Source organism: Anabrus simplex, chromosome X, assembly GCF_040414725.1.
Source record: "Anabrus simplex isolate iqAnaSimp1 chromosome X, ASM4041472v1, whole genome shotgun sequence".
Lineage (NCBI taxonomy): Eukaryota > Metazoa > Arthropoda > Insecta > Orthoptera > Tettigoniidae > Anabrus > Anabrus simplex.
In genome coordinates, this window is record NC_090279.1 from 160,957,761 (window position 1) to 160,983,727 (window position 25,967).

General features: G+C 40.5%; 1 protein-coding gene across 1 annotated transcript in view; it reads right to left on the minus strand.

The window, feature by feature from the left end:
* The window catches only part of pyd3 (beta-ureidopropionase pyd3), a 64,518-nt gene that overhangs the window by 36,752 nt on the left and 1,799 nt on the right, over positions 1-25,967 (minus strand). The window contains exons 3-4 of the mRNA XM_067158944.2: positions 16,595-16,749; positions 6,205-6,299 (exon numbers count right to left, since the gene is read on the minus strand). Of these exons, the coding sequence (XP_067015045.2) occupies positions 6,205-6,299; positions 16,595-16,749 (250 nt within the window). The remainder of the gene's footprint in view (positions 1-6,204; positions 6,300-16,594; positions 16,750-25,967) is intronic.

Genomic DNA, 25,967 nt, shown 5'->3' on the forward strand with positions numbered 1-25,967 from the left:
TAGTAGTAGTAGTAGTAGTAGTAGTAGTAGTAGTAGTAGTAGTAGTAGTAGTAGTAGTAGTAGTAGTAGTAGTAGTAGTAGTAGTAGTAGTAGTAGTAGTAGTAGTAGTAGTAGTAGTAGTAGTAGTAGTAGTAGTAGTAGTAGTAGTAGTAGTAGTAGTAGTAGTAGTAGTAGTAGTAGTAGTGGAACTGCTTGTCAGCATGACATCAGAATGGAGTGATGTATGTTATTAAGCTCTTCCTTTCTCTTCTTTCTCCTTCATCCCCATAATGCTTGTCGCCATTGCCTTTACTGTGTTCCAGGCAAACGGGCTCTCTAACATAATCTGAACCAGATTCCCTGGCGTGAGTTGTCGGCCAAGTTGTTGGCAGGCTTTTCTTCGTTCTTCTTCCCATCGAACACAGTAGAAAAAGGTGTGTTCTACTGTATCCCTTTCAGAACAGTACCAGCAACCATCTCCCTGCGTCTTTCCTATCTTCATGGCGTATACGCCGAATCTTCCATGTCCTGTCAGGATCTGCGACAGATAGTAATCTACCTGCCGATGTCTACATTTAAGCCAGTCTCCTATGTTGGGTATTAGCTTTTTTGTCCATTGGCCAACATCGGTTGTGCCATCTCATCGGTCTTGCCAGTCTAGTAAGAGTTGGTTCCTCGAGGCTTTCTTTTCCTCAGCAGATATAGTTGCACCACTTTCATGCCAAAGTTTTCTCTCTACAACGAGGAGGTCAATGGGAATACTGGCAGCTACAACTTGTAAAGCTGCTGTCGAAACAGTTCGATATGCACAGGTAACTCTGAGCAGCATTTTCCTCTGTACTCTTTCCATAGATCTTCGGTGAATCTTCCTCCTGAGTGCATTGTGCCAGATAGGTGCAGCATAAAGTAAAATGGAATATACTGCAGAGCACATAATCTGTCTCTTAACTGTTCTTGGTCCCCCGATGTTAGGCATAAGTCTGGCTAATGCCGATGCCTTCTTCTCTGCCTTTTGGGTTACTGCCTTCACATGTGCACCAAATGTGCAATTCCTGTCAATAAGAACCCCAAGGTATCGTACAGACTTTCCTGGGATAATCACTGTATCATTTAATAAGAAATGGACATTTTTCCAATTCCTGGAACCTTTCAAAATTACAGCCTCAGTCTTATGTGGAGCCAATCTCAACTTATTATTTACCATCCAAAGGTTAACTCGTCTCAGTGATTCATTTACTCGGAAGGTCAGTTCTTCTACATTCTCTGCTATTACCACTATTGCAAGGTCATCTGCATAACCAATAGATGTTGTCCCTTTTGTCAGCTGCAGGCATAAGACACCATCATATAGAATGTTCCACAAGGTGGGTCCTAGGACAGATCCCTGTGGAACGCCAGCACTCATTTCAAGATCTTCTAAATCATGAAATCGTATTCTTCGTCCTTTGAAGTACTTAACGATTATTTGTTGTAGATACTGAGAAATGTTCATCCTACGAAGTTCTCTCAAAATAATGCTCCAAGAAGCAGTGTTAAAAGCATTTTTGACATCTAGCGTTATCAAGGCAGCCCATTTCTCACTGCTTTCTGCCTGTATTTGAATCACCCTCTCAATAGCTTGGGTTGTGGTTCTACCCTTTCGAAATCCAAACTGGTTCGAAGAAAGTCCTCCCTGTTGTTCAAGTTCTCTCTCCAGTCTAGTTTTAATCAATCCTTCGTAAAGTTTGCTCAAGGTGTTTAATAAGCACAGTGGCCTGTATGCTCATGGATCTAATGATAGTTTCCCTGCCTTCAATAACAGCACTAGCTTGGCTACTTTCCACTCATCGGGGAATTCGCGCTTTTTTAATAAATCATTGAAGACTGATAAGATCCAACCAGGTGCCACCTCAACTGCATACTTGATGGCTTCTGGTGGGATTCCATCTACACCTGGTGCCTTACCAGTCTTCATATTGCGTGCTACCTCTTGTAACTCAACCTCAGTGAACGGTTCTGCAACACAAAAATCTGATTCCATTTCAAGTCTGTCATTAGTACAAGGGAACAACTCCATTGCTATGGCTTTCCTTCTATCAGCTGGGAGCTGAACTGGTACCCTGTTGATTATTCGACCGGTCACTATCTTATATCCCGTTCCCCAGATATCACTGTCTAGATCTTCGCATAGCTTTTGCCAGAGATTTCTCTTAGAATCCTTTATTAGCTTCATTAGTTGCCTCTTTGATGCCTTATAGTCAGCTTCTAATGGTATTAAGTTGACCTGGCTGATTTTTTTCCTAGATCTTGTAAGAATTCGTCTCTTGCGATTGCAGTCTTTCCTTTGCATGTCTATTTTATTGTTCCACCAGTAAGGGACTCGTGTTTTATATTTTGTTGATACCCTCAATCGGCTGGTCCTACAAGCATCTTTAAGAGCAGCAGTTACATCTTTTAGAGTATGTTGCACTGTATTTACAGTTTGTGACATCCACTCGATTGCAATTTTAAAGGTTTCCCAATTATAGTTCCACACCGTTTTCGTGATATCATTAAGCTTCTTCGATCCCTTAACTTGAAAGTAAATAAAACGATGGTCGCTGAGAGATTCATCTTCCATAACTTCCCAGTCAACAATGAATGATGCTATACCCTGCGTTGAGCAGGTGACGTCTATGAAAGACTCTGAGTTCCCTCTGGAAAAAGTTGGTAAGATTCCAGTGTTATGAACCACCAAGTCTAGGGTCGCTATCCATTCTGCCCAATATTCTCCCCTACGATCTGCAGTTGGTGCCCCCCACAGAGGCGACTTGACATTTAGGTCTCCGAGAATGATAGATTCAATACCTGACGCCATGCAGTCCTGAACTATTGCATCTACTTCAGCTTTGAAAATATCAAAAGGGATGTTAGGAGAGATATAGCAACAATAAATCTGATATTGCTGAAGTTGAATACACAAATATCCTTCTTCTGCCCTTATGCTTAGCACCTCCAACTTATCATTTAAAAAATATGCAGCTACATCACATCTTTTGTCCGTGAACCAACCACCTTCGGCTACTCGCCTTCTGTTTGGCTCGCTAACAAGCACTAAATCTACTTTCTTTTCCAAGGCTGTCGCATACATGATGTCATGACTGTCGGATTTCCTCATGAGATTCGCCTGCAGTATGTCCATTATTGGTCGTTTAAATTCAACTTCCTTGCCTCTAATATTAGCTTCCTGTAAGTAGGGCATTTCATTTGATCTGAGCGGTGGCCCTCCACTTGGCACATGGTGCAAAACGAAATGTTCCCACAATCCTTCGCCAAATGGCCTTCTTGTCCACAATTTAGACAGCTCCGTGACCGGTCATCCTTAACGTCGCAGTGTGGCGCTTTATGTCCAAATCCAAGACATTTAAAACACCTTGCAACTGTAACTTTTTCCTTCACCATACAGGTTGCCCATCCCACATTTATTTTCTTTTTTCTTTAACAGTATTTTCAATGGTTCCGTTGGCAATATTACGGTAGCATTCAGATTTCCGAACCTCCCCGGTCTTACGGACGTAATATTGATCTGAGATTCTTCAACAGCAGCTTCTAAGGAGAGTGCTGCTCTGAGATAGTTTTCATTTAAATCCGGATCCATACCATACACTAGAATTGTTGTCTCCTTCCTTTTTGTTGAAACCTCTATTTCCTTGACGTTTTTAGTTATCTCACGTTGTAATACATCAGCCTTTCCTTTGCCTTCTATAGTAAGTATAAGGTCATCCTTTGCTGTTTTCCTTATTCGTTTTATTTTAACGCCAATTTTTTCGATGTTTACTCCTTCCTTTACTGTTTTAAGCAATTCGGCGTACGTTTTTCCCGCAGCTTTGCACGTAACTGTTTCCTGAGTATTGTCATTTAAGGATTTCTTTTTCGATGTTAATCCCACAGAAACAGCCTGTTTTACCTGCGTTTTACCCGATTCCAAGCACCCTATTTCAATATCACTCTTACGAAACATCCATTCCAAGATTTTCCTTATATAATTCCGATCAAGGGTATCCGGGATAGTTATCAGCACCTTCTTTCTTGCATGAGTCTCAATTATCTCTCTCCAGTGGGTGAGACATGAATACAGGCTCTGCAGGTCATTTACTCCATCTTGATTAAATGAATATGGTATTACATATACATATCGCAGCTTCTCCCGCTCTCCTCCTCGACTCGTGTAGGTTTGCGTAACAGTGCGCAGGAATTCCGTCTTACCTTCCTCCAGATTAGAGTTCAGCAAGTCAGAGATTTCTGTATGCATATTCTTCATGCTTCTCATAATTCCATCCTCCTCTGTAAGTTGTTTGGGATTTACAACCATTGATATATCCCAATCAGTCAATTTCCCTATATTTCCGGAGATGACGTGCGTGTTACTGTAAACACAGTCAGGCCATTCCTTATCCAACAGCTTCGCAAACTCGTCAAAGCACGAAGCTTCCAAGAGGGTCTGCTCTATATCTAGCACTCTGTCACTGAATTGCGCCTGTGTCCCAACATCACGGGTTATTTTCTTACTGGAGGTAGTGCCCTGTTCCAAATCACTCCTAGCCTTTGGATCTTCATTCACATCAAATTGTTCCCATTCCCACGAACGACTACGGATTATTTCTGCCATTTGTCCCATTTCTTTAATACCTTTCTTTATCTCCGCTTTGGTATTGGGAGTCATCTTAACTAATGCTAATAAGTCTTCACTATGCTTGACTAACTTATCAATTTCTAGTCGCATCTCTTCTAATCCTACTCTTTGGTTTATAGTCTTCGTACTCTGTAGTTCCATGGTTACGTCCAGCTCCTCATCCGACATAGTATCTCTTTGGTTTTCTACGTCTATTTCAACCTCTTTGGATTTGACATTTCTATTCTCAGTACCTCTACTCTCTTTTCTCTTTGAAAACATAACCTTAAATCATTTAAAGCAATATAAATGGCCTATTTACCTTGTTAGAAAAGGGATGCCTCTTTACCTCATCAAAGAGAGATAATACCGCGTTCTGAAGGGCAGCACTTCCACTTATAATCGCAATATATTTTAACCATACACAGCCTTTAAAACACCACCTAATTAAGCAAATACGCGGAGCACTAAACAACACCAGCCATTCAATAGCAGCACGCGAGGAGTAGTAGTAGTAGTAGTAGTAGTAGTAGTAGTAGTAGTAGTAGTAGTAGTAGTAGTAGTACCTGGTCTAGAATTACAATTTAGGCATATTCCAAATTATAGCACCACAATTCACTAAGTAACTCAAAATTCAACCCTGAATAAGCCGTTTATTAAAAAGGGCTTCTTCCTCTTCACTTATATTAAATTCTACATTCATTTTATTCAAGATTAGTTGTGAAGAGGGGGTTTCTCCTCTGGCTTGGAGAGAGAATTTGCCTCCAAGTCAGATAGTGCCGCCAGTGTAGTGAATTGAGATTTTCTGACACATTGGGTACTCCTAGGAAACAGATTAGTAAAAGGGCATAGTTTTTGCCCTGGGAATCTTCACTATTTGACACACCCCCCCCCCTTCGAAAAAAGACTAAGAGTGTTAACGTATCACGGCTGTCTGCGGCCTGGTCATTCCAGCTCTGGAACTTTGGACTGTTAGATCGGCAGAGTAGTATTGTTCGTTAAAAGTGAGAAAATGTGTGGTTTTTCATTTGAACAAGTATTTCATGTGAAATCATTGCTTTTACTCGCGCCGTTCCTACTGACGTCATTCTAATGACCTATGTTCATTTCATTTGGGAAAACCACTAAGACAGTCTTTCTGAGGATGTAAAAAGGCACATGGAGACAGAGTGTCTGCCATGAAAATTCCCTAACGCAGTCTTCATATGAGAAAAGGCGTTTGGTGATTTATCCCTCACGTTTCTAGGGGAACAAAAAGATCTATGCAATTTAATAGTCTTGCTCACAATGTGTACTCTACCTAACCTACAATTGTGTATACAATCTAGAATTCCGTTGCGAAGCACGGGTATATCAGCTAGTGTTGAATTAAATTTCTTCTTGGAACATAATACTGCACGGTAAACCATCTAGTGACAAATGAGAGCATAATTTCATTAACACAGCAATGTCAATTGATTTTAGCATTGTTAGAACAGTCTTAGTCAGTCGAGTTTCTCTTCTGATGACAAGAAGCAAAGTGTTTGTAAAACATAAAGATCCCCTACAGTTTGCCTCTTTCACATGGCAAAAAAGAAGAAAGATGGTTAGCCTACCTTTTGAATAAACTGCGTTGTTGGTCCAGACTCTGCTGATTCTGCAAACTCGCACCAAGGCTGCTTCTCTCGTGTGCAGAAAGCGAACGGCATAGCTACAATGATAGAAACATCCCACGAATTCTATTAATTTATACCTGAAATTCATTTAGTTCACGAAGTATTGCATGGTGGTGACTGCTCATTTAGAGATGATGATGCTTCTTGTTTAAAGGGGCCCAACATCTGGGTCATCGGCCCCTAATGGCACGAAATGAGACGAAATGTAATGACAATTTAAAAATTGAAAATCATCCACTGAGCAGAATAAAAAACGTGAATATGAAGAAATAATGGATGGATATGAATTTAAAATAATCAGTGGATCTGATCTGCAATGCCCTAAATTCCAAGAAACTATCATAAACAATAGTATTACTGACCAAGGAACTGCTTCTAAAGCACAATCCTGAATCGATGATGCCTGTTGTCTAAAGGGGTCCAAAATCCAGTTCAACACCCCTTCATAATGGTACTTATTGCTAGTATAGTAAAACCATGGTATTCGTCATATTGCGGTACTAATCAAAAGTAGCGTAGACTCACGGTGTTCCACACATTATGGTACTACTCACAAGTATTGTGCGTCGCACAGGTAACGCATACCTATGGTGTTAATCACATAATGGTGCCACTCATAGGTGACACAAACCCATGGTGTTCCTCACCTAGGTGTACTAATTACTGGTGGTGGTATTCCCGTGGTGTTCCTCACACAGTGGGTACTAATCACAGTCAACGCAGACCCACAATGTCACTCATACAGTGGTACCAATCACAGTCAATGCCCAAAACCATGGTGTTTCTCACAATGGTACTAATCACGGGTACTGTAAAACCCATACTAATTCACCCTCTGTTGCTACTAATCACAATCCTATTGTGTACCTAACATAGTGGTAAGGTGACCCATGGTGTTCACCACATGATGGTACTAATCACAAATAGTTTCATGGTTCTAATACAATCATTCCTTGGTCACCCCTTTTAGTTGCCTCTTACGACAGGTAGGCAATACCATGGGTGTATCGTCCCCCACCCACAGGGGGTGACTGTTAATTTATTTTTGCTATTTGCTTTACGTCGCACCGACACAGATAGGTCTTATGGCGATGATGGGATAGGAAAGGCCTAGGCTCTGGAAGGAAGTGGCCATGGCCTTAATTAAGGTACAGCCCCCAGCATTTGCCTGGTGTGAAAATGGGAAACCACGGAAAACCATCTTCAGGGCTGCCGACAGTGGGGCTTGAACCCCCCATCTCCCGATTACTGGATACTGGTCGCACATAAGCGACTACAGCTATCGAGCTCAGTACTGTTAATTTAAGAAGCAAAACAATGGTAATACAAATTGTAGAAGAATAAACCTGCTTCTATGTCTTGGCATCCAACTGAACTTATACAGTACATTCCATGACCAAGTTTGTTTAGCGATGAACTGTTTTCGAAGTACGATCTTCCCACAGGTCTTGGTCCATACAGACTCTTTTGGCTGGTCAGGTTTGACATTTTTTTTTCCCTACAATTTTGCATTACGTCACACTGACACAGATAGGTCTTAGGGCGACAATGGGATAGGAAAGAGGTAGGAGTAGAAAGGAAGTAACCATGTCCTTAATTAAGGTACAGCCCCAACATGTGCCTGGTGTGAAAATAGGAAACTACGGAAAACCATCTTCAGGACTGCTGACAGTGGAGTTCAAACACACTATCTCCCGAATGCAAGCTCACAATTATGCGACCCTAACTGCAAGGCCAACTTGCTAGGTGAGGTTTGACATATATATCCAAGGTGAACCAGCTGCCCCTTATAACTCTGGAAGATATATAATCCAGTAATAGGGTAGGGGCCCTATATCCAGACGATTCAGATGTTTTCGGATATAGAACATAGCAGTAAATATTTTTACCACTGAAATATATAAATTTTCATATTATATGCTGTAATGATACTCGTGGAATTAAGAACATTTAGATAATATTACATACCTACATAAAAACAATATTTTAAAAATTAATTGAGAACGTCCAATAATTTGAACGGATGCTCTTAAATCCGGACATCTCTAAAACAGTGTGCCATTTCCCAGACAGCATATTTTGTTACCCACTACAAAAGGCACTAGGAAAGTTTTGCAATATGCAAAAACGGTTGGCTGGACACCCCTGTTATGGTGAAGGATGAAAAGTGGGGTGAAAACCAGCCTAGAAGACAGCAAGATGCGACTTTCACACCAGTCTTTACCAAGCAGTGGGACTGAAAGCAAGTTAAGATGTCAGTGTGGTCTACAGGTGAATATCGCGCAATCAGCCACTACAATTTGCTCGTGGATTAACTGTTGATCAGTGGCTGGAGGAAATGACTCCTGTGCTGGGGAAAGACTGTCCATATCGGACAACAATTTTCCACTGGTACAAAGAGTTCCAGAGGGGAAGTTTTGGGGTTGAAGATGATCCTTGTTCTGGGCGACCATGTGAATCAGTGCCTGTGGAAAACATTGAAGCTGTAAGGAAAATGTTGCAGCAAGAGAGGCGGTTGACATATTGGCAGGTAGAAGAGACCCTCCAGATCCCTGCACCAGCTATTCATTCAATTCTACATGACCATATCGATGTTAGAAAGATTTTTTTTCCCTTTGGATGCCCCATTCACTTTCAGAGGAACAAAGAGCACATCGAGTGAAATGGTGTTGAAAAATACTAAAACGGTTTGAAAATGGGACTTAGCGTAACACCAATAGCATCGTTACAGGTGACGAAACTTGGCTTTATTATTATGATGTCCCAACAAATTCCCAGAACACGGTGTGGCTGTTTGAAGATGAGCAGCTCCATCCAAGGTCATGGCTCAACACTTGGCTCTTGCATCACGACAATGCTCCAGCACATCATGCTAATGTAACAAGGGATTTTCTTGCCAGATCAGGGTTGACTGTGCTTGATCACTCTCCATACAGTCCTGATCTTGCCCCATGTGACTTCGCACTCATCCCAGAAGTGAAGATGAAGCTGAAAAGGCGGCGCTTTGCATCCGACGAGGAGCTTCTGGCAGCATGGGATCAAGAGTGTGGAAATGTAACCGAAGAAAAGTGGCAGAGTCGGTTCAGTGACTGGTTTCGATGTATGGAGAAGTGTACTGAATGTGGTGGAAATTATTTTGAAAAAGTCTAAAGCGTACACTCACACTGCAAAACTTTCCTAATGCCCTTTGTATTCAACTTAACACATGCACGGTACATCACTATTTACATTTCATATTGTTTTACAACACATTTGCCATACACAAAATCACGCTTTGGTACTGTTCCCACACATACTTCACGAAAACCTATTTGGCACAGACCGCACTGAATCCATGATCCCATTCATCCAGGAACATCACTGAAACAGTCAATACCACAAAAGCCACATAAACATGTATTGTTCTTATCACTGTTTTAATTTTCCAGGACGGGGTTGAGGTAGAGCTCTATTTCCCCTCTTTCTTGGTCACCCCTCTATAACTGAAGCTAGTCAGCCCTGAGGGTCATATAAAGTCTATCATGATAAAAGTTCTGATTTACTTGATAAGGGCTCAATCGTCATGAACACAATACACAATGGGTTTAGAGAAATAGCTTAAGGGTTTTCCCTGTAATTGTATCTTCCTCATTCCACCTGGCATTCAAATAAGAAACAAGTGAGAGAAGTCGTGTGGTTCCAGGACGGGGTTGGGGTAGAGCCCCATTTCCCCTCTATCCTGGTCACCCCTCTATGTGTAATTTCATCATCTCAGAATGTACTTACAGCGCTACTATACTGATATGTACTTTATCTTGGTGCAAAGGATAAGCATTGGGTGCAACGGGTAAGCACTGTTGCCACGCATGGGTGTCTGTCTCAAGTCTCAAGGCATGACAATAAACACATGTTCCATCCGTGGTGACTTGTAAATTGAGGTTTTGTTGTGAAGTTTCAAAGTGGTAGTATAACTGTGCCTTAGTTGCATATTTACTATAATTATAAGTACTGCATAATGAACATGGATCTGCTTTTTCTGTCAGGACTAACGTTTGTAATGAGTAAAGTCTCTGTTACTCCTACCGTACCTACAAGCTGTCATGACTTCTCGTCAGACGCAGATAGGATCTTGTGTTTACTGTGTAATTTCATCATCCCAGAATGTACTTACAGCACTACTGTACTGATATGTACTTTATCTTGGGCAGTCCTCTAAGTTGACTTGATAGTTTGAAAACCAAAGTTGCCAATCATCATCATCATCATCATCATCATCATCATCATCATCATCACCATCATCAATGTCCCTCTCCAGTCACCCGGGTGTGGTTAACAAGCCTCCTCCACTCCCTTCTTTCCTTCCACTTTACCTGCTCCATCACTTCCGCCACATCCAATCCAGCTTCTCTAATGTCCTTCCAAATATGATCCATCCACCTTCTTCTCGGTCTTCCATCTGGTCTCTTTCCCTTAACTTCTCTTTCCTATTCCCTTCCTGCTACCAGTTCCTTTCACATTCTTTTTACAGGTCCGAACCATCTCAGTCTTGCTTTCTGTATGTTCTGTACTAACAGTTCTATATTTAGCTCTTCTCTGATTTTTATATTTTGAATTCTATCTCTTCTTGTCTTTTTAACTGATGTTCTTAAAAATTTCATTTCTATTGCTTGGATCTTTCTTGTCTCTTATTAGTTACCAGCATTTCTAATCCATATGTTACAATTGGTATGAAATAATGTTTATATAATATTATTTTTGTTCTTTTGGGTACTTTGTCATCCGATAAAAGCTTTCTGACTTGATGATAAAATGCTGTACCCAATTAGTCTGCTATTAATTTCAGGGTTGATTTCATTACTTCCATTAATAATGCTACCCAGATATGTAAACTGTTCTACATTCTCTAACTGTTCTCCGTCTATGTTCACTTGGCTTCTCTTTTTTCTCTTTTCCACAGTGCATGACCACAGTTTTATTTTTACTAATTACCATTCCAAACTCCTTCACACCGGGCGAGTTGGCCGTGCGCGTAGAGGCGCGCGGCTGTGAGCTTGCATCCGGGAGATAGTAGGTTCGAATCCCACTATCGGCAGCCCTGAAAATGGTTTTCCATGGTTTCCCATTTTCACACCAGGCAAATGCTGGGGCTGTACCTTAATTAAGGCCACGGCCGCTTCCTTCCAACTCCTAGGCCTTTCCTATCCCATCGTCGCCATAAGACCTATCTGTGTCGGTGCAACGTAAAGCCCCTAGCAAAAAAAAAATAAAAAAATAAAAAATAAAAAACTCCTTCATATTTTCATTCCAAATGTCCAGTCTCCTTTGTACTTCCTTTTCTCCCTTTCCCCAAATCACCACATCATCTGCAAATACCAAAGCATTCACTTCATTACTACTGATACTCTGTTTTATACGTTTTATGCTAAACGTAAAAGGACAATTATATTTAATAATTATGTCTTTATATATGTCGGTGGTCTCTTTAACCTGTACAATTAACCAGCTATGAATATATCATTGGTATGTACTTGTGTCTGGAATTGGGAAAAGAATCGAGCATCCGGAAATAGGAACAAGTCTGCCCATCATTCAAATTTTGCGCTATGATCACACGTGCCGTGACCTACATATTACCACCCACACATTGCCTGGTTAAACCTTTCATCTTCAATACTACAAATTCTCTTATTCTCGGCTTGTACATTTTCTCAATTTAAGTGAAACGAAAGATCAGAATAAATATACAGTCAAGGATAAGTATAAGAGATGCGTCTTACTGGGTTTCTTTTGATATTGTTTGCAGCAAGAAGCGTGTGAGTCCTGCCATTCACTACTGTTACACTCTACTGCAAGAGGGTGCTGCCATCTAGTTAACTGTTTTGGAAACACAACTAGCGCTTATTTCAAATGTAAACAACACAGACGTTACGAGTGTACAGAAATAGGAGCTGTCTGAGACTGGCACTTCTACCCTATGCATTTTACATGTCCAGGTCTTCCAGAAAATGTAATTGCAGTAGTGAGGTTTTGGCAAGATCCTTGATGATATAGATGTTGATTCCCATGAGGAATCTGAAATATTTGTCCCGAATGAGTAAATTTATAATACCAATATAAATGGTCCGTTATTGGACATTATAAATTTTCCAGCTAACTCATTCCTGTTTGCCAGCGTTTCACCCTCGTGTGCTAGGTTGGGCTCATCAGTTGGTACCTAGCACACCTACCAATACGCTAGCTAGTGCATATCGTGGAGGCCACAGCGTAGGCTTCTTGGAGCCACCGGCAGTGCCAATGCACTATGAGAGACTTTGCTTGGCCATCAGGCATCAATTTTTGGTAGAGAGACAAAGTCTCTCATAGTGCATTGGCATTGCCGGTGGCTCCAAGTAGCCTACGCAGTGGCCTCCACGATATGCACTAGCCAGCGTCTTGGTAGGTGTGCTAGGTACCAACTGATGAGCCCAACCTAGCACACGAGGGCGAAACGCTGGCAACCAGGAATGAGTTAGCTGGAAAATTTATAATGTCCAAGATCCTTGAGACTATGATAATAAGTGCAAAGAGCAAATTCATTAATTTGCAATATGCCAAATGTTCTGGAACTTTGCTCCACAATCACATCCAACAAAGTTTTTTAAATCCCACTAATGTAATGTGAAGTCCGTCTGCAATTAGTCCGGTACCTGTTTAGAGATATCTACATTATTCCTGGAAGCTCAAAACTAGTGGAATATGGTTTGGATCAAACAGGCTGGGCCACTCTGGAACTCCATACATTAACTGATATCTCCATTGCTGTCAGACTGAAGCTAGCATCTATCAGCAGCTTGGCTGTTTTCGTTGGCAGACAAAAGGATTTCAACCTTTTCTCCCTTGGATCCATGGCATCTCCCTGGATGGGAAGTGCTGAGTTTGACCTACTTTTACCAAACTCTCAGAAAAGAGCATCTGAGTGGGTCAAGCTTGGTAAGGCAATGTGTAATATAACTAGCAGCCATCAAGGGCCAAATTCATAGACAGCACTTATACATAAGTGGAACACTTAAGTAATAAGGGATCAGTTATATTACATATTCACTTACTGTATGAGTCCTCAAAGTGACAAACAAAGTTTTTGTACCAAATGAACACCAGATGCCTGCTGTTCTTTGCCAAACTTCAATGCAGAGGAACTCTCTCTCTTTATTTACAGGTATTTAATTTACACGCAGATAGCTTCCATTCTGGCACAAATTCAGTTGGAACTAATTCCAGAAACTGCTTCATTTATTGCATTTGTGCTGCCACCTTCATTATTATTATTATTATTATTATTATTATTATTATTATTATTATTATTATTATTTTTATTATCATAACAGGGATCACCCAGGATGGTTCGCAGACAACCTTGGGACAGCTGCAATTTGGATACCAGATCTGAGAAAATTTACGGTTAGAGATTATGGGTGTTGAGACGGATTTGTTTGGGTCCCGATTGACAGAATAACATTTGTGAGCTGTTACTTTACCCCGAATGAGTCTGTGAGTGACTTTCAGACAAAACTGGATGGCCTTGAAGATACACTACAGGGAATGGACAACAGATTAGTGGTTGCTGGAAATCTCAACGCCCAAGCGTTAGAATGGGGCATGCCACATACAGACTCTAGAGGACGACGTATAATGGAGATGGCTGCTAGGACAGGTTTGATAGTCATCAACGTCGGTAACGTGCCAACCTTCCGACTACCAGGCTGTAGGGGAACAATACCTGACGTTATATTTGCATCACAAGACATTTCATCAAAGATCACTGAATGGCGAGTGACAGAGGACTATATAGGAAGTGATCACCAATACATGATTTTTGATGTGTTCCAAGAAGAACCGCAGCTAAGGACTATGCCACGCAATTTACCGAACCAACAATGGGATACAGCCAGTATAGATAAAGAGAAATTTCTTGATTCACTACATATTGAAATGGAGGACATATCAAGAAAATTCTCTGGTTATACAGGAAATGACATGGCTAACATATGTGTCGAACTCACCATGCGGCTCCTTCAACAAGCTTGTGATGCATCTATGACTAGAAGGAAACTGTGAAACTGTAAACGTCCAGCGTACTGGTGGACTGAAGAAATTGCGGAGTTGAGGAAACGTTGTCTACGACAGAGGCACAGAGCACAGAGAGCTAGAGGTAGCCAGGAAATACTATCAAGAGAAGTAAAACTGACAGATGGTGGGCAATGGCTAAGGAAGTAGATGACGACCCATGGGGACTGGGCCATAAGGTCGTCTTGAAGAAACTTGGGGTGCTATCAAATCCAACCATGGATCTGCAAACCATGAAAGAAAAAGTGGATAATTTGTTTCCTGATCATCCAGAGAGGATTGCTGATGAAGATGTAAGGCAACCAATCGACATACTGCTTTTCACCACAGATGAACTACAAAGAGCCATTAGTTCTCTCAGAAATAAGAAAGCCCCAGGGCCAGACGGTATACCAGCCGAAGTACTGAAGATAACGGCAGAATTCTGTCCGCAGTTGCTGCTAGAAATGTACAACAATTGCCTCATGGCAGGTATTTTTAGCAATCGATGGAAAGAGGCACGATTAGTTTTGATCAGCAAAGGGAAGTCTGGGGGATATAGACCTCTTTGTATGCTTGATACTGCAGGAAAAGGTTTAGAGAAGCTCCTACAGCCCAGAATACTCTCAGCAGTTCAGCAAGCTGGGGACTTGTCACCTCGTCAGCATGGCTTTCGGAGAGGACATTCGACAGTTGATGCAGTACTAGAAGTAGTGAACACTGCCAAAAGAGCACAAATGGGCAATCATTATTCTCGTAAAGTGGCGCTTCTTGTGACCCTGGATGTGAAGAATACTTTTAACTCAGCAAGATGGACGGACATGTTGGAACCACTTCAAGAAACATTCAAGCTTCCAGAGTATCTCATGAGAATATTGAAAGACTATTTGAAGGATCGCTTACTGCTGTATAATACAGAGTGTGGACAAAAGACTAAACAGATTACAGATGGTGCAGCACAAGGATCCAGTCTTGACCCAGACCTTTGGAATATTACTTATGATGGCTTACTGCGACTAGAGATGCCTGAAGATACAACACTTATAGGTTATGCTGACGATGTGGCTGTCTTGATAGTGACCCGTGATCTGGAACTGGCGCAACTTAAACTGAATCAAGTGATGCGACAGGTAAAGGGATGGATGAATAATCACAGACTAACACTTGCTGATAATAAAACAGAAATTGTTCTTTTGACAAGAAAAAAATTGAGACCATTGTATCGTTTCAAGTTGGAGAGATGGCCATTGAAACAACTAAGAGTGTGAAATATTTAGGCATTACGCTTGATACCAAACTCACATTCTGGCATCATAACTGGAGGGTGACAGAAAGGGCAGCAAAATATATGACCGAACTTAGTCGACTGATGGGCAATATCAAAGGCCCGAGATCTAGCAAACGATGACTTATGATGTCAACAGTCCAATCAGTACTTCTGTATGGCTCCGAGGTATGGGCTGAATCAATGAAGACAGGAAAGTATAGGAGAATGATGGCTGCGGTACTATAAAGAGCAGCTTTGCGAATAGCATGTGCATATCGTACGGTATCCGAACCTGCAATGCTCACCATAGCTGGAGTAGCGCCTATTGATTTACTTGCTTTTGAACGACAGGAAAACTGGCATACTCAAGGAGAACACGGACAGAAACATGCAAAGAAGTTAGCCCGTAACCGTCGAATGGAGCGCTGGAAACAGAGACGAGAAAGTTATCCTCGAGGGAAATGGACAAAGTGAATAATACCATGTCTAAATGATTGGATTGAATGGACTCATGGTGATGTAAATTACTATATTACCTCAGCTTCTAACAGGGCACAGATACTTCCTCAAATTTTTGCACAAACTGAACATAGCCAGCAGTCCAAAATGCATTTACTGTCGTGATATAGATGACATCCTACATACTTTCTTCATGTGTGATCATTGGTTGACAGAAAGAAGTATTGTGGAAGCTGAACTCGAAGTATTGACACCAGATAATATTGTGCTTGAGATGCTGAGAAATCAGGAATCTTGGGATAGGCTGACAGAATATGTGCAAAGTATCCTGCACCAGAAGAAGAGGGATCTGGATGCTTTTGAGCATCAGTGAAAGATGAATGAAGAAAGAAGTAGTCTGAATACAAATATCGTGGGAAAATGGGTGTGTGGTTTTAGTGGGTAAGAATCCCACACACTCGTGGAGTGCAGACCCTTCACGAGTGTCTCATGTAAGATTTTCCACAATCCCTCGCAAAAAAAATATTATTGTTATGTACTTACGCCATGCTTCCTGCAAACACAGGATATTTACACCACAGAGAGCAGCTGTTTTCACCAACAATTCTATCTTGTTATAGAGAGCATCTCGCTGTTCAGCAATGGGGAGAGTGGTCGGCAGGACGATCTTGTTCTGCACCGCACCCACTCGCACCAACCTGTAAAAAAATGTAGACACAAAAATTACCTTCAAAATTCCCTACTTCAGCAAGTAATGTAAGCCATGAACATAAGAATAAATAAACAATGAAGAGAACAAGTAAGTGTATAAATAACAATGCTTATACACAAGAGAATGAGTAATGCTTTCCAGCTTCCTCGAGACTTCAATAGTTATGATTAATTTAACTGACAAGAAATACATGCTTGCAAAATTGAGCTCAGTTACAAATCCCATTGTACTGCTGACAGAGAAAAATACAATTTTCCAACATTCGCTGCCAAGACCCAGGTGTTTACACTGCACTATATCAATTTGTTACTTTCACTGACCTCTCTCAGTCTCATCCTTAGCTTTGGCAACACGAAAATGACCGAGGTATGAGCAATGCTAGTAATACCATTCCTTATGCAGCCAGTCCTTGTTATGAATGGTGTGAAAATGTTGCTCATTGGGTCAGCTGGTGCAGGCATTTCAGTGGATTTAGCCAACCGATATGTAGTAACAACTTCTGACTCAGTGAGGAAAGCAATGGGAAACTACCTCACTCCTCCTTTGCCTCTTCCAAGATGCCTGGGCCACCTATGACGGCTGATGGTGGAGCTGTTGAGGTCCAAACTAGTCTCCAGGCTGAGCACTCAACATACATACATGGTGGCCACGAAGTAAGGAACAAACATTTCAATTTGTTTAATTGTGTACGTGAATTACACTAGTTTATATTTTGCGAATCTTTTGTTTTGTTTCTGCATCCATCTTTTGTCGCTGTACATTGTTAGAGAAAATTGCAGAAGCGAGACTATCTACTATCTACTATGTACTAAATTATATTCTGTGTCAAAAAATGCTTTTGAGGTTAGACACCAAATGACGGAATTGTATGGACCTTCAGGATCGAAAATGCAAACAACCCTTCGGATAAACAAACTGTTCACTAAAACAGGAATTGTTAGCTATCTCACGGTCCAAGGCCAGTTCATACACAACAGAATCAAGAATGTGTGGCTGAGGAATTAGCATGTTCTCCTCATAAATTAAAGTTGCAATGTTGCAATGTTGGCTATTTATCATGCTAAGTATCAAGTAAACCAGTATACCGAGCTCGATAGGTGCAGTCGCTTCAGTGCGGCCACTATCCAGTGTTCGGGAGATAGTAGGTTCAAACCCCACTGTTGGTAGCCCTGAAGATGGTTTTCTGTGGTTTCCCATTTTCACACCAGGCAAATGCTGGGGCTGTACCTTAATTAAGGCCACAGCTGCTTCCTTCCCACTCCGAGCCCTTCCCTGTCCCATTATCACCCTAAGACATATCTGTGTCGGTGCGACGTAAAGCAACTTATTAAAAAAATGAACCAGTCTTGAGACTTGAAACTATACTCTTACTGACCAAGGCTATTACGTGTACTAAACAAAGATGATTTTGATCAGTGCCTTAATTTGCTAACACCTAGCTGCATATGCTTGAAGATGATTCCTGACTAGGAACACCATGTTGTTTGGTCAATGGACATAACTGGATTTAATGGTGAAGTGAACCCAAATGTTTCTGTTCAGCACATTATCTATCCAGGAGTAATGGTGTGGGCAGGAGTGACATAGGACTTAATTGGTACAGGATGATTTTGAACACTTGTGGTGGCAGTAAGATGGAGCTCTGCTGCATTATGGTATGACAGTTTCATGAGGGGGTTTGCAAATACGTGAACTGGGCATTGGGGTCCTATTGAATGGCCTGCAATATCCCCTGGCCAAACACCATCAGATTTTTTTTTTTTTTGCTAGTTGCTTTACTGCTTTGAATGGCAGTGTTGTTAAATCTGCGCACATGGCTTAAGAATGGCTTGAGAGCCATGCTGAGAAATCAACATCAAACACCACTGGTGGTTTGAGCTAATATCACCGTAGCTATGGTGCAATACTGTCAGCTCAAAGGCGTGTATTCAAGCCCCTCCCCTGGAGAAGTTTTATTCTTTGACAGGTGATTTCATGCCGGTCTTAAGCCACGTACAGATTTAGCTATACTGCCTCACAAAGCCCATTTAAATTTACCCTTGGAATAATCTCATTGGCTAACTTCCGTATCTGACAACAGTGTGAGATATCAGACTGTTTATTTCAAATTATTTACCAGCGACGATGGGACGGGGAAGGGCTAGGAGTGGGAAGGAAGTGGCCGTGGCCTTAATAAGGTACAGCCCCAGCATTTGTCTGGTGTGAAAATGGGAAACCACGGAAAACCATCTTCAGGGCTGCCAACAGTGGGGTTCGAACCCACTATCTCCCGAATACTGGATACTGGCCGCACTTAAGCGACTGCAGCTATCGAGCTCGGTCCTTCAGATTTTTTCTTTGGGGATATTTAAAGGATAAAGTGTACATACACAGTATCCAAAACGAAGCTCATCAGTGCCAGGTTATTAACTGAAGAGTTAAGTTCAATTTCCACTGAGTTCTGCAGAAAGGCATACGAAAACATCAAATAAAGACTTCAAGCATGTATTGACTTGAATGGAACCCAAGTTAATGATCACGTAGAATATCAACAAACAAAATGCTTTTTTTTTTCAAATTACATCATATAATATAAATAAAGGATGGTCATAAATGTGAACTGGGTATATGAACATTAGAAGGTTGGTTTATATTGATAAATAATTTGAAAGAAATAATTTGATATCTCGCACCGTTGTCATTTTATCAGCTGCTGAAGTTAGCCAATCAGATCGCTTCACTGCTGAATTCAAATGGGCTTTGAATGGCAGTGTTGTTAAATCTGCGCACATGGCTTAAGAATGGCTTGAGAGCCATGCTGAGAAATCAACATCAAACACCACTGGTGGTTTGAGCTAATATCACCGTAGCTATGGTGCAATACTGTCAGCTCAAAGGCGTGTATTCAAGCCCCTCCCCTGGAGAAGTTTTATTCTTTGACAGGTGATTTCATGCCGGTCTTAAGCCACGTACAGATTTAGCTATACTGCCTCACAAAGCCCATTTAAATTTACCCTTGGAATAATCTCATAGGCTAACTTCCGTATCTGACAACAGTGTGAGATATCAGACTGTTTATTTCAAATTATTTACCAGCATGACCAACCCTCTAACACATATATGCCTGGTTCACGTTGTTTCTGATCACCCTGTGTAATTATTAGTTGTAATAACATTTTGATGAGGATTTTTATTCCTTATCAAACCTTTACCCCTAACTTCACAGCCACCCTATATAATCCATGACCATGAAATCACATTACTTTTCTGAATTTTAAAGATCTGTTTTCAAAACATATCACAATGTTGGCCATGAATATCTTAAAGCAGGCCTAATAATCTGCATTTTTTTTTTTTTACAAGTTGCTTTACGTCGCACCGACACAGAAGGGACAGGAAAGGGCTAGGAGTGGGAATGAAGTGGCTGTAGCCTTAATTAAGGTACAGCATTTGCCTGGTGTGAAAATGGGAAACCACAGAAAGCCATCTTCAGGGTTGCCAACAGTGGGGTTCGAACCCAATATCTCCAGAATACATAAGCAACTACAGTTATCGAGCTCGGTCTGCAAAATGTTATTACTGATCTTCTTCAGGAGTATAATATCATTGTAGAATCTGAGAGAACGTCCTTTCTCAGTAGAATAGCTCAAGGATCTTGTTTGTCATCTGTTTAATTTAATCTAGCAACTGATGATACTATCAGTATATTAATCAACCTGAGATATCTAATACTCATGGATTCCAATTGTGTCAACATAGGCTATTGCTGATGACACAGCTTCCATTGGAAAGGATATAGAATCAGTGCAGACTCTGTTTAACCCATTTTAGACTATTGGGTCATATACGACCTATAGTTAGCGCTCTGCGCAGGTATACAAAATATTATCCACATCCGCACTTCCATCATCCGCATCCGCAAATGGTTAGCCGTGAATATTGTAAATATTTAACTATGTTACACGTAAGGTATTGAAACAGATAAATAATACAACATAATATAACAGGCCTGATACCTCGCACCAGACACTCTACAGTCTCAGGTTTATAAGGGCTTTCCTCTTGCGACAACTACCGACGGTTGAGCGGTTCTCTTTCGCACCCTTTGTTCCTTCTTTCCGCTTATTGCGCGCAGGAGCCAATTAGGCCTCGGTCAGATTTACGACTTTATGTTCTCAACGCTTTCTATATATCACCATTCTCCCATACCAATGTCAAGGATTGCCTAACCACAAGCAAAAATAAGATTATACCTGAGTGAAAATCAATCAACTTCATTATTTAGGATGAAAATCAAAAAACTTCATTATTTAGAAATTATCAGTAAAATTTTCCACACTGCCATCCAGTTTGCAACCGCCAAGTCACTAACTCTGCGTATATCCACATCCCATAGTGCTTGGATTTTATTTCCCACTTTAATGGTCACTCAGTAATACAAAACGGACATTCCACAATGGATATAATTAATTACAGTAATTAAAACTGAGAGGACTTTTCTTCTTGGTGAAATTTACAACCTGACTTCTCATCCCATTTACCATCATACCAGTCTTTTGTAGTCACTTACAATCCCATAACTCCAAAATAATTTCTTCACTGAAAGTTACCCTAAATATTTTATAGCTTACACTCTTTGAATGCATTCCAATTCACTGCAGTCTAGCAATGCTGTCTTTTTTTTCAGTCAAAATACCTTATTAAAAATTTATAATTTTACATTTAAATAAATTTACTTTTAATTCAACTTTGGTCAAATTATTTACAGTTAGATTAACCCATTTTAGGCCAAGGTTAAAAATAATTACAAAATATGTGTTTCTTTTTGTTACTATCCATTCATTTAAGGGTAATATATTCCAAATGCAAAGGAATTTCAAAAATAATTGAGAGTGTGTAGTATTTACAACATGGGTTGTTTTTGACGCCAGCATTCAGTTTGACTTTTACCGACATAAATACGCGTTAAATGTCACTTCCACAGCACTGAGGCAAATTTTTTTGGTAATTCGTCTCTACTCAAAAGGAATAATAAAAGTGATATGTTAGCATTTTTTCCTAACTGGAATTAATTTCAGTAACGAAGCATGCGCGCTTGGGACCATTTCTTGAAAATAATTATATCCACTGTGAGCTGGCAAACACAATCAAAGACAGGAAAACAGCTTATTTAAGGCATGTTCTACGAGGCAGGAAGTACAGGCTTATACAACTCATATTAAAAAGAAAGATACAAGGCAAGTGAGGAGCGGATAGACCGCTGATGTAAAGGCTCTAAAACATCAAAGAATGAACCTGCATCAACAACAGCTATTTATTTAGTCATTCAGTAATTACAAACTATATACAATAGACACAAGACAAAATTACACTTTAAAGTCCGAGCTTTCCAGCCACTTAATTAAATTTCGGGAGAGACTGAACAAGTCATCAGGAAATCCAGGGTAGGAATGAAGAGGGCAGCATTGAACGAGATGTTCAATTGTCTGTTCTTCTAAACTGCATTTGCACATTGGTGAGCTGATCCAACCCCATTTATACAGAAAGTAGTTACAGCAGCCATGTTCAGTCCTTAATCTGTTGCGACGAAACCAAAGGTACCTTGGTAGGTCAAAACCTTTTGGTTTCTTAGTGGGATCAAGACGGTGGGCATTTGTTCCCAATGTTTTTAATGACCACTCCTTCTTCCAACTATCACTTAAATCTACCCACAATAAGTTTCCCTGCAATGACACTGGCTGGTCTTCTTGATCCTAATCGTCGCTGAGGCGGTTGGCAGAATTCCTAATGCAGTGATAAAGAAGGCGGTACAAAGATTTTCTTAGCTTTCCTCAGACGAGTTTGTTTCCGCCTTAGGTGTGGTGGAGGGATGTGACTTAACACAGGTAATCAGTGACATGGAGTTGATTTCACAGTCCCAGTGATGCAACGCATTGTGTCATTTAGTTTTGTGTCTGGCTCTATTGCTAGATGGTTAGCGTGCTGGCGTTTGGTCACAGGGGTCTTGGGTTCAATTCCTGGCAGGGTCGGGAATTTTAACCATAAATGGTTAATTCCCCTGGCACGGGGACTGGGTGTATGTCTCCAGCATCATTTCGTCCTCATCATGACGCGCAGGTTGCCTAAGGGCGTCAAATCAACCATTTAATTTAATTTAGTTGTATGTCTATTTTCTGTACGTATATATACTCTGACAACAATAAACAACTCTTCAAGTTGGCTAAAGAAAGGAATGCTTTCTCCAGGGTGATCGCCAATGTCTGGGGGAGCGGATATGACACTCGAAGAAGAATGAGGTGACAGTACCTCATGGGGATCATTGTAAGTACCTAGGTGTTCACATACGCAATGATCATCATTGGGTAAAAAAAATTATCGAGGTTGTAAAGAAAGGATACAGTATGGTTATGAGGATACTTAGGGGTTGTAGTAAGGATATAATGGAGAGTATCTGGTAAGACCCCAATCAGAGTATGGTTCCAATGCATGGGACCCACATATTAAGACTACTTGATATGAGAACTGGAAGAGAATCAAAGGAAAGCATCAGATGTATTCTTGGCTATTTCCGACAAAAAGCGTACTAAGAAACAATGTTAGGTTTTGGTCCACCCAATCAATACACATCATTTTACAAGTGAACTATTTAATTAAAAAACATATTTAATATATTTAGGGACATGTTTCATCTCTATTTGAGAGTTCATCAGCCATAAAATCACGTGGTAGATTACAAAACTCAAAATTCAGAAATTGAAAAAAAAGGAACCATAATTGGTAACAATGCTTGCAATGTTTTTCAAGTAAGGTCGTTTATATTTAACTTTGCAGAAAAATTGTTTGCAAGAAGTGTTAAACTACCTCATTAAACTTGTGTACATTTGTTCTCCAATGTTTTCTCAACAGTTCAAAAGGAACTTCCGTTATAAATACGGACAGCAACAATGGACATTGATTACGTACGAGACGTTATGGCAGGCTTATCATATTTCAAGTTATATTTCATTTTTTAACATTGATGACAACAAAAGTTTTACCAAGAAGTGAGGTCAATTTGTGTTAATAATGTATATTTATATCTTTTGCTTATCTCAAAAATGTCCTTAAAAAGGCATTGGGTTCTTCCATTTTTTCACTTTTTTAAAATTTCTGAATATTGTAATCTACCGCGTGATTTTATGGCTGATGAAGTCTCAAATAGAGATGAAACATGTCCCTAAACATATTTAATATGTTTTTTAATTGAATAGTTCACTTGTGAAGTGATGTGTATTGATTGGGTGTCCCAAAACTTAACATTGTTTCTTAGTTTTAACTGTATCAATACGGATCTATACGATGAAGTTCGTAAATTGTACTAAAAAGTGTACTGTTATGAAAATGTTGCAAACTTTGGGCTGGGAAGATTTGGGAGTAAGGAGGTGAGCTGCTCGACTAAGTGGTATGTATGAGCAAGTACAATTTAAGGGTCCACCTGTTCAATGCACAACCTAATCAACATGAAATTTATTACTTGTAATAAGTGGTATGTTCCAAGGTTGAGATGGTATGGAATGACAAAAGTAGTAAAAAAAGCTTGAGTGGAGCTTTTTAAAAAAAATAGATAATTCAATAATATGAAGATAAAGTTGGAATTCAAGAGGACAAACTGGGGCAAATATTAATTCACTGGACGAAGAGTAAGGAATTGGAATAATTTATCGAGGGACGTGTTCAGTAATTCAATGGCCTAAAACAAGGAAGTGTGTTAACTTTGCTGTTCAAAATGGTGATGGATGACATTAGGAAGGCAGCAAGGAAAGATTATAGAGGGGAAGTAATGAATGTAATGATGTTTGTAGTAAGATAGAACTGAGGAGCGACTTTTACCACCAAGCACGGATATTAATATGGAGTAAAGATTTACCAATGAAGGCTAAAGAAGTAATGTACAAGGGATATTACTTACCTACCTTGACAATGACTCAGAAAGATGAGTGTAGCGTACAGGCAGCTGAAATGAAATTCCTGAGGAGTATGGTGCAGAAGACAAGGAAGGATAGAGTGAGATATGAAGACATATGAAAAGAGCTAAATGTTTAAAAACTAAATGACAAACTGGAACAGAACAGATTGAGGTGGTTGGACATGTCAAGCAGTCAGCTTGAAATAAGTAATTATTGATGATGATGGCGATGATGATCAATAAATTATCAAGCTCTTTGACAACGTGTAAGATAGAGAATCTGCTTCCTGGGTGACAGCCTTAAATGCAGATCGTTGATGGTTGATTGACTGACTGACAAAGGTTTGAACATGGGAGCATCAGGTGAACAAATGTTAACATGCATAGTTGCTCAGAAAAAAAAATAAAGGAATGATCACGTGGTACTGTATGCTCCTAGCATTTAATATTTATTCACACTTTCATGAAGGGCATGAAACTACCTTTTACCGGGTGAGTTGGCCGCGCATTTAGGGGCGTGCAGCTGTGTGAGCTTGCAACTGGGAGATAGTGCGTTCGAGCCCCACACGTCAACAGCCCTAAAGATGGTTTTTCGTGGTTTCCCATTTTCACACAAAGCAAATTCTGGGGCTGTACCCTAGTTAAGGCCACGGCCGCTTCCTTTCCATTCCTAGGCCTTTCCTATCCCATCGTCACCATAAGACCTATCTGTGTCGGTGCAACATAAAGCAAATAGTGTTTTTTTTTAACTACTTTTACGATTTTTGGAGCTACCAAAGTGCCGGAATTTAGTCCCAGAGGAGTTCTTTTACGTGCCAGTAAATCTACCAACATGAGACTGATGTATTTGAGGACCTTCTAATACTACCGGACTGAGCCACGATCGAACCTGCCAAGTTGGGGTCAGAAGGCCAGCGCCTTAACTGTCTGAACCACTCAGCCTGGCACATGAAAATGAAACACTCCCTAGGCCTTAACATCTAAAACTGTTGGGGTTAGAAGAGAACAAGCATCAACCAAGGGAGGTCAGACAGTATAGATGAAAATGTGGAACCTGACACAAGTCAGTGGAAGCAATGCCAGGACTTAGCTAAGGGCCCCATGGTCGTCAACCCACGCTCCAAAGTTAAGAGACCCTGGGGCCTCTTTTAATTGCCTTTACAAGTTATAAACTTTTACAACAGGCAGGGGTGTTATTCTACTTCCCCCACTCACAGGAGAACCTGTTGATACAAACTCTGTGGATATCCACAACAAATATTATCTTTTTTTTTTTACAT